Source organism: Botrytis porri, assembly GCF_014898465.1.
Source record: "Botrytis porri strain MUCL 3234 chromosome Unknown BPOR_011, whole genome shotgun sequence".
Classification (NCBI taxonomy): domain Eukaryota; kingdom Fungi; phylum Ascomycota; class Leotiomycetes; order Helotiales; family Sclerotiniaceae; genus Botrytis; species Botrytis porri.
Window position 1 is genome coordinate 1,133,922 of NW_024066085.1, and position 10,024 is coordinate 1,143,945.

General features: G+C 42.2%; 2 protein-coding genes across 2 annotated transcripts; one reads left to right on the forward strand and one right to left on the reverse strand.

Annotated features, from left to right (window-relative positions):
- Nucleotides 1-3,085: 3,085 nt before the first annotated feature.
- On the forward strand, nucleotides 3,086-5,160 carry EAF01_008369 (uncharacterized protein; the record flags this gene model as incomplete). The annotated part of the gene is made up of 4 exons (XM_038916625.1): nucleotides 3,086-3,382; nucleotides 3,436-3,570; nucleotides 3,605-4,141; nucleotides 4,276-5,160. The coding sequence occupies 4 exons, from the start codon at nucleotides 3,086-3,088 to the stop codon at nucleotides 4,381-4,383; spliced, it is 1,077 nt and encodes a 358-aa protein (XP_038767987.1). The 3' UTR covers nucleotides 4,384-5,160.
- Nucleotides 5,161-6,815: 1,655 nt separating this feature from the next.
- Nucleotides 6,816-7,859, reverse strand: EAF01_008370 (uncharacterized protein; the record flags this gene model as incomplete). The annotated part of the gene is made up of 1 exon (XM_038916626.1): nucleotides 6,816-7,859. The coding sequence occupies one exon, from the start codon at nucleotides 7,857-7,859 to the stop codon at nucleotides 6,816-6,818; it is 1,044 nt and encodes a 347-aa protein (XP_038767988.1).
- Between the last annotated feature and the right edge of the window lie 2,165 nt (nucleotides 7,860-10,024).

The following is a 10,024-nucleotide window of genomic DNA, read 5'->3' on the forward strand; positions in this document are numbered from 1 at the left end:
CGAGTGCTTATATAAGCCAAGCTAGAGTAGAAATAGGCAGTATGATTAGCCAAAGCTTTTAGTGAGGTTAGCCTTATGCTACACGTGATCTATCGGTCATTCATGTATACAGGCAGTGAAGTCAATCCAGCTTGAAAAAGTAAAGTAGGATTCGACTTTCAATGTCCAATGCAAGATATTTTTTGTTTCTGTTTGTGATGTCAAACATTCATTCTAACACCAAAAGATTTATGACTCGATTCACCTAGAAGGACATGATCAAACTCAAGTCAAATCATGTAAGAAAAGTTGGCTTCCAATGTCCAGTCCAAGACAGTTCTTGTATTTCTGTAGCCCCAGAGTCGTTCCTGGCATTTACTGCTCATTTGGTGTCGTAGTTCTAGTACTTTCCGGTGCTTTCAGTCAGTCTATACTCGGTCTTGATACATTGAAATGAAATTACTTTCTATGTATATGGCCGCAATCCTATGCTTTTGGCAAGCTGGGCTTGAAAATGGTGGCTCATGGACGCAGTAGAGTAACTTAGTAGTATTTTGAAATACTACGGCGCGCGAAATATCTATATTTACTTTGACAGTTCGACTTAAACCCCCAACCGTGGATCAAATCCGTTGGTAGTCATGGAATGTTTCCTCGGTCCAGTTTGGCCTTTCCCCTGTTGTACGCCAATGAATGGACGGTAGTTGATATTGGATCTCTATGATCTGAAGGAAAGAAGGGAAAGCAAGGCATCGATGCGGAATTCGGACTGCGCTTTGATGTGGAACTATCACCGTTGTCGGTGATTCGAAAGCCTTGCGAAACTCTTGCAGGTTATTAATAAGGCAGATTCGGTACCTAGATTCGAATAGACTGATTTCCACTGGCCATCTTTCCTAACTGAAACAAGACTGGCAACAGAGGTAAAGGATTACCTATCCAAACTACCAGAGGTTCCATCCTGCTGCCTTCTTCAGCTATTTATAAAGGTGGAATGACGAGTCCTTGGGAAATGTTGACACTAGCTTTACACATCAAATGTCTGCCATTTGGATCGCCCTTTTGTGCAAGCTTAAGTCTCCAAAACAACACTAGGCCGATATAATATCTCCCTCTTCACAATACAACATTTCGCTTTACCGAAAGATCCCAAAACTCGCCGAGCAATGATTTAATGTGTGGTGTGCTTGGGCCACTCACCTGTTAATGATTTCACCTAAGAGGTTGTCGCCGCAATGCAATCGCAATCCATATGCCCGCCTGGTCATGCTTACAATGTCTGTAAAGCTTCATAGCAACAGAATCACTATAACAGATTCCAGAACATGAGACGTTATTCGCTGAACTCACATCCGCTATCTCTTTTGCTTGCGTGTTATGGCATCCAAGGATATGCTGACTTCGAGATATCCATGTAGCCAGTCGTTCCTCTTATATTACAATACACGAGACTAATCATGCGCGTAGGTAGCTATGGCTTCTTAGCTCTACAAGCTACTATTTATACTACCTCTGGCTTTCATAACGTCCGAGAGGCTCAGCTAGGGGATTCAATGAGGGATGGGCATTGAAAGCAATAGTGAGGTGCCAATCCTGCTGTGAAACTTTGCTTTCTCCACTACATCGATTGATCCGAAGGTTCTCAAGGTGAAGAGTGCTCGCGCTGGCTAGTACCGATCAGTCTGTTTTATCGGCATGAAACATTCCGTTTTCTTTATTTCGACAGTTTGTCGGGAAATGGCGACCAAGACGAGAGACAACAAGCTCCCAATAACTTCCTCACGCTGACTCGAACAAATCTATACTAGTACAAAGTAGCTGACATGATGTCAGAGAAGAAGAATTGTATCGACGAAGGAATGTCTTAAAGCAAGGTCTAGCAACTATGAAATTATGACCCGGATGCTCACATCTAATGGGGAAGATAACTTACACGACGACTATCCAATATTCCCTTGATTGCCTCTCACTGAAGAGCTTTTCTAATTGTGGAATGCCGAACGTTTTTCTCAGGGTCAAGTGTCCATGCCAGCAATACCGTCCACCACCAGTGCTGGAAACGCAATATTCACTTGTGCTTTCGTCTCATATTACTTGCTCTATAGTATACACAAGAAGTCTGATGTGTATTTAAGGCATTGGTTGTTGACACTCTTTGCTTGAGTATCTCAATAATCATGATGCTACCCTGAGTTTCGAAAATTCCCTTCAAGAGAGCACCTGCCTTTATCACAACGAAGATCTCCCAAGTTCTGGAACTTATCATACCTTCCTCTTGAATGAAACAATACAAGGATATCGTACATAGCTTTGCTACATGGAAAATCCATCAGCTTCTGGCGTGGGCCGGACGATCATTCCCCCCTTCTTGTTTATTCACTCCATATAAATCTACAAATAGAAGGATCACATTCACATGAAAAATCTTCTAATTCAATTGATTCACATATCTTCCCAGTTATTCAGTGGCACAGTGGCACATCAAGTGGGTTTACTACCATACTCTTAACAATTCGACGCTTTGGATTGGTCGCCTTACCCGGTTAAACATGTAAATGGAGCCTGGAAAACACCTTGATGGCTATTTAAGAGTACAACCAAAAATTCTATGGATCTTCTGCACATCAATTTCTAAGAGTTCATATTATTTTTGGTCTTCTTTCGATTTCAAGACGTGAGATAAGAGGCTTTGCAAAGACATTGTCCAAGATAGACTACGCAAAGAAATCTATGGTAATGTAATCTTGCAATATCTCATAATCACCACCTTCGATCCAGATTTGATCCCTCATATAGTATATGTATATCATATGGACAACACTCCAATACCTTCGTCCACAGGTATATGGATATCCAATCCATGGATCTATATTCGACTGTTTCATATTACATACAAATTTATCAGTCAACGAATAACATTGGAGTTGATAGCTACCCCGTACCTCCACGAGGTCTCCTCATCCTCTCTAGAATTTTGGCACCCCTCCTTTCATACTTGGCACCGTAATAAACGTTTGATTTTTCACATTCTAATCTCGCATTTATCTTCCAGCTCCGAATCTTACGCACAAGTAATAGTTTCCGGAAAAGCCTGGAATATTCGATCATGGACAAATTTTCCATCTGTTCCCTACTATCCTCCGTCCGCTCAATCTACCGGAAAACCAAAACACCCTCGTCCTCAAAATGCAGCAGCACCTCCTTTAGTCTCGTTGTCGAAACAAAAGAGGTCATCGAAGGTGTCCCAAATCCACAAGCCGAAGTCTACACCCAGAAAATCCTCTCTCTCTATACACAGCTATCCCAACTCACCGATCTTAGTCCTTCGCCTGTAACCAACGGTTTGTTTTCAGAACTTGTGGGAACTTGTATCACTGTTGTTCCTGGCTTGATTTCAAATTTGGTTAGTTTTGTAACTCCAGCTCGAATGGCAACTTTCGACTAATAGATATGTAGGTACTTAACGACCCACGAGTCTCTAGCATTTTACCTATGCTCCGAGAAATCTGTGCGACCGCCGAAGCATGCATGGAGTCGTACTGGGCAGAAGCCATTTCTAGCACTGAAACTCATGAGGATGGCAAGTCTCATGTATCTCCTAACTCAAATGCCCTACAACTAACAGCGCTCAGCCCATCGTATCCTGTCCACCTTCCCCTACGACAAAAACTACGAACACCTAACACGTTTCGAACTCGCCGCTATTACCTCAACTGGCTTTACTCTCTCCCCATCCACTAACATCGCTTTTATCGGCTCGGGTCCAATGCCACTCACCAGTCTCTGCATCTTATCTGCACTCTCCTCAAACCACATGACATACAACATCACACCTCCTTCATCTATTCCATCTATTTCCCCCATGCCACAATATCCCACCACCATCACCAATATCGACAGTAACCCCGTCGCCAACACCCAAGCTCAAGCTCTGTGCAAATCACTCGGTGGACTTCCATCCACCGGAATGAAATTTCTCACCTCATTAGCTGGATCTAATGATCTCGATCTCTCGAGTTATGAGATCGTATGGTTAGCAGCATTAGTGGGAGGTACCCAGGAGGATAAAGAGTGTATTTTGCGAAATGTGGTGGGGATGATGAGGAAGGGGAGTTTGTTGGTTATGAGGGGGGCGTGGGGGTTGAGGAGTGTGCTTTATTGTGTATGTTTTTTTTTTGTTTTGTTTTTTGTTTGATGTTTTGGGTGGATTCTTTGGTGTTGTGGGATATAAGATATGATCTCAATCTGAAGAAAAGAAGATACAAACGAACGAATAGCTAACCACAAAAAAACCAGGATTTCGACGTCACAACCCCAGCAGTAACCCAATATCTCGATATTCGCGTCCGCATGGACCCATTCGGCGATGTCGTGAATTCTGTTATTGTAGGGAGAGTGAGATAACTCTGACTCCCTCTATCCTTAGCTTGGTTCTGGGAGAAGAGCTTGAGATTTATTCATATTGTTAAGTTGCTGGATCGTGGTTGGACTGAACGGAATTAAAGTGGACTGAACTGAACTGAACTGAGAGGATGAAGACAGAGATGAAGACGGAGATGAAGATGCTGGAATGGTAAGATGCTAGAATGGTGGAATTTTATAATATCATTATGGATGGATGGGTATGGTAATTGGGAGGTGTTGATGAAAGATCATAATATATTACTTGCGATTAGGAATTTTTATTCTCATTTTTTGGTTCTTTTGGGGAGGAAGAGGAAAGGAGAGGAGAGGAAAGAGGTTTCCAAGCTGAGATGAATGAAGGAGTGAATGAATAAATGAGACCATGCAGCGCACTGATGTTTGAATCCAACTAAACTAAATTACAATCGTGGATGGAAGATAGATACCTAGGTAGGTAGATAGATCGATCTATAGGATGTGATAATTGTATAGATTACCTAGATGAGATGAGATGAGGTGAGATTCGATGAGTTGAGTTGAGTTGAGATCAGATCAGATCAGATTGATTTGATTTGATATAAGGATTTATTAACGACTTGGTATATTTGTTACTTCATAGCGTGTAGCGAGTAGCTTGATGAAGTTTGAAGTTTGATGCTTGGTATTCAATGTGGAGAAAAGAATATGAATAAAGTATAAGCAAGTATGCGTAAGTGTGAATAGCTTCAATATATACACAAACATGTATGTATATCTATATCTACATTTACATTCGCAAAGAAACCCCAGATAAATCAATCGCTCACTCAATCAATTCTCCATCCATTCATCCATCCGTTCACTCTTAAACGACCTACCTACCTACCTAGTATCCAAGACTATATAATATATAATATATCACATATCACATATCACATATCAAAACTCCATTCATAGCTAGATAGGTATCTCTTTTATATATCTTGTCATTTCATTTCATCTCATCTCATTCTATATCATCTCTTTCCTACTTCTCCGCATACATATCCATATCCACATCGGCATCTACTCGCGATGAAGACCTTGAGGTCTAGTGAGTTTTCCCTCCTGCTCCTATCCTATCTTAGATCTTAGATCTGAAGTACATCTCAGATCCGAATCCAAAAATAGATGCGAGATAGATGCGGGAGAGTAAGCCCTCCCTCTACCTCTCACCCACCACCCTCTTGCTTTCAATCCCATTTCAACTTCCACTCCAACTTCCATTCTAACCTCCAATCCACCGCGATTGACTTATCCTCACTAATTCCTCATTCCCCCCTCTTCTCTAAACAATATTCCCTCCACGTTCCCACCCATCATTTCTCCACCCATCTCTTCACACCTTACACACCTCACCATCTCACCATCAAACCCCAGAACCCCGAAAACACAAAGAAACCCCCCGTCACCATCACAAAAAAAAAGAGGTATCTCACTACCTCCCCATCTCACCGCATCACAACCTCATCAACACCTCCAAATACCAAAAAATCCAGCAACCACAATTTCACACAGCACAACACAAAACAAAACAGCACAGAATGAATGATCGAAATGCAAGTGCATAGCAGAGCTTATCATAGCCTAACCATTAATCAAATTCAAATTCAATATAAACATCTTAAAAAGAACAACTGAAGATAGGTACCTTCACACAGTTCCCCACTCAGCTCAACATACACATCAACACCATCACCACACCATAAGTAACATAGTGACATATCAAAAAGCGCCCATTGTCAAAAAATTACAAGAAAAATAGAACATTGGTAGAAATTGGTTAAAAAAAAAACAAGTAACATTTCGCTGGTTTTTGGGTCTCTTGCAAGGTTGAAGTTTAAAAGGGAAGCTCCACTGTACTGTACGTTCATAAAATTGGGAATCAAAAATGTAAAATGTAAAAGAGAAGCGAATGTCCCGTGTAGCCACATTTTCTCAAGAGAAACCGTCCATATGCAGTCCTTCCCCTAGTCCCTCATATTTTATCTGAATTCTTCCCCTCATCGCAATTGTGTCATACTTTAGTCTGATATCCATCCTACCACACCCTCATATGATATTCCTTTCCTCCCAATGAATCCCTTCCATTCCATCCATCCCACCAAATGTAAAAGCCACCCGAGAGATTCGAACTGAAAATCTGTGAGAAAACTCCTGCCAGCCGGCACATCCTCACATTGTGACATGAAAAACCTGTTCATATCCAAAAAAAAAAAAAAAAAAAAAAAAAAAGAAAAGAAATGTCCCACACGTGAAAAAAAAACCAGACCCTTAAAATCGCTAAAATGAAGTAATGAAGTGTTACGAACACAATAGCAGGTCAATGAACAATCGCTGTCGTGATATCATAAATAAACAATTGGAGCTGTAGATGAAATGATGAATGTTATGAAAGATATTAAATCTCAAATTCATCCATCATCTTCTGCATCATCTTCATCTTCATCATCTTCCTCAGCACTGCTTCTAGCTGCAGCGACTAATTTAGGTTTCTTAGTAGGAGTGTGATTGTCAGAGTCGGCCTTTCGCTTAGTTCCCGAACTGGCACTCACACTAGAGACACTCTTAGCCGGGGTTTCTAATGGTTTGTCATTTTCATCTCCACCATCACCCTTTGTTCTCTCAATTTCTGCAACTTCATCTGCAGTCAAGAATCGACCACCAGGACCTCTGGGTCTTCGCATTGCATGATTATGTCTGCTCTCGTGTAAATATGGCTTTCTACCCTTTGAAGTCAGTCGAAGTGCCTCCTCTAATCTTTGTCTCGCAACACGTCTCTTCAAAATACGATGAAATTGTTTTGCATTGACATATAAAGGCGACTCTTCAACTGCTCCTGAAACGAGTTCGGGAGATTGAGGGTGTGGTGGAGGTGCCGGCATAGGAGGTCCTGAAATTGATGACCGAGGCCCATGATTCATGAGAGGTTGCGCATTAGGTACAGCAGGACTGCCAACTTGTTGTACACTCATACGTCGGTTTTGAGCAACTTGGTTGTTAATGGCAGCCTGTGTTGGTGACCGCGGTACTCTTTCCTTCTTCACATTTATACCGGCACCAATTCTTGGCGATGTTTGCGGCAAGCTTGAGTCCGGCATACTATAAGGGTAGTTACCACCAACTGCGGCATTGGTAGCTGCCATCGCTGCTGCCTGGGTATTCATCGGATTGTTTCCATATTGCAAGTTCATCTGCGGTACGTATGCTGGTTGATATCCCAGCGTGTGCTGCTGCATGTGTCCCGCATTGGGACCTCCTTGCTGCGATTGCGAAGAAAGAATTGGAGATTGTTGAACGGCATGTTGCGAATGGACTGGTTGTTGTTGAGATGGTGAAGTAATTGGAGCTCCGGAGTTTGGATGCTGTCCAGAATTTGGATATCCACCTTGAATATGCGCCTGCGTATGATTATGCTGGCCTTGCGGCGGTTGCGAATAATGCGCGTACTCCATCATTTGTACAGTTTTGATCCCGTAAGAGAATTTTGTAAAGAAGTGGAGATCTCAATTGTCCAAGTCGCGGTTGCGTGAAGCTTGGGGCGCGTCGAGGCAATAAGGTATAGTTCTTGATAGGTGTAGAAAGCGACGAAAGAAGTGCTACCGAGTTCACCGAGTACGTTATGAATTGGAGTTGAGTATTATGATGAAAATCCGAAAATTCGATGACTCGGATTAACGCGTTGGCAATGCTGTCGCAAAGGTTCCAGGTGGCTGTCACTGAGCTAGTGCCTAAGCCTGGTCGTCAACCGTCGACTTGGTATGCGTGGATGTGCTGGCAAGCAATATGGTAGGTGTACACCGCAATTGACTGCAGCACAGCATATGCAAGCTGATGTAAACGAAAGGCGCTCGAGTGAGGCGTGCGGCGTATTAGGCTCGAAAGTTGGTTACCCCACGTGAGAATATCGGGTTGAAGTTATTCAAGATAAACGTTGAACAACCTTTTGTGGTATCTAGCTATTTCGCGAGCCACTTGTAGAGTACTGAAGCTTTCTCCAGTAAATATTGACTTTTTGCAATGTATCACTATCCAACCAAACGAATTAGTTATGATGAATGGTCAAGATTGAATCAAGCTTCGGAATGAGAGGGATGATTGGAATAATGGAGAGGGGAAGGGTTTTGGGGACCCAATGTAGTGATTTTTTTTTTTTGCCTTTGACCAGTGATGCGCTGGCAATGCATGTGGAGGTCATGCAAAAGCTACGCTTACCTTGTGTATGAGCTTTCTTTAGCTTTACCGGGAATAATTGAATAATAATTAGGAATATTATTCTAAATTAGGTGACGTGACGTACTTGGACTTGAAAAAATCAAATCAAGTAACAAACTGGTGGTTTGTGTTGTGCGTTGGACCCTTGATGTACCTAATAAGTGTATGTGTAAGTAAGTAATAAGTTGTACGTATTATGTATCAATAATGCAAAGAAGAGCTTTTCTTCCTTGCACGGTGCGATAAAGGAGCTTTGACATGGAGTAGAGCAGTGCGGCTGTGATGATTTTGAGGGGTACTGTACCTGATGATTTTGGCTCAATGATTGGTAAGGTTAATCAGTTTTGATGGGAAGGGGGGGGGCTGGGATGAGCTTAAACTGGGTTGGATAGTCGAGTGCTCGGAAGTGAATGAACTGTATTGTGATGTTACCGTTCGGGTCGGGTCGGTTCAATAAACCAAGCAAGTACAGTAGTGAAGTGAATTAATACGTGGATTTGTAATAATGGAATCCTGGTATAGATCGATCTATGGTGTGTGGGTGTGGGTGTGGGTGTGAATGTGTATATTTGTTGTGTGACTCTTCAAGTTGACTGGCTAAAAAAAAAAGTAGACAAAACGAATGTTAGTTGGTTATCGTAGAAGTTTCGTATATGTATATAGTATAAGTAGTTTCCCACTTTGCTTTGCTTCGTGTGATCAAGTACTCATCAAGCTTTAGCTTTTATTGTGTACCCATAGCTTTGATGCTAGCGTGACACGCAGCCGCGACAATGAGTACAAATCAAGAGCAGAAGCCGAGGGTAAACAACTTTTAGACGGTGGATATGAAATTTGAAGTATCAAATTGTTTGACTAGGAAAGGAACTCACCTTCCAATACGCGACTTGGAATCGATTCAGATCAATTCAATGGCAAGCTCAGGTTAATCCTTCCCGCAGGTAGAATTAATCACGGGATCGGTGCTAGGGCCAATTGTTTTGGCGTCGAGGTCTTTGGAGTTGTTGATAGGGCTATGGCGATGATATTGCTGGTGGACGAAGACGATGGATGATTGGCAGTGTTCTGCTTTGGCTTGTCACCACCCCTCTTTTTCTAAATATCCCACGATGTTTGATACAAGGTATCTGGCACGTTATTGGCGTCTCTCTTCTTTGCTTGCTTTCCCTGGGGAATTGAGCGCGTCTAGTATGGGTAAACAAAGATGGCTGGGCAAATACCAATTAGATAAGGTAGAAATTGATCTTCCAATTCCAATTCCAATACCCATTCACGTCGGTAAACCGAGTGAATAATAACGGGAGGGAAAAAGCACGAGCGTAATTGGACTGGATTGGATTGGGTTGGATTGGATTGACTGTGCTTCTTTCTTTAATCAACCTCTATGTTGTGTCGATTGTTAAGGTTA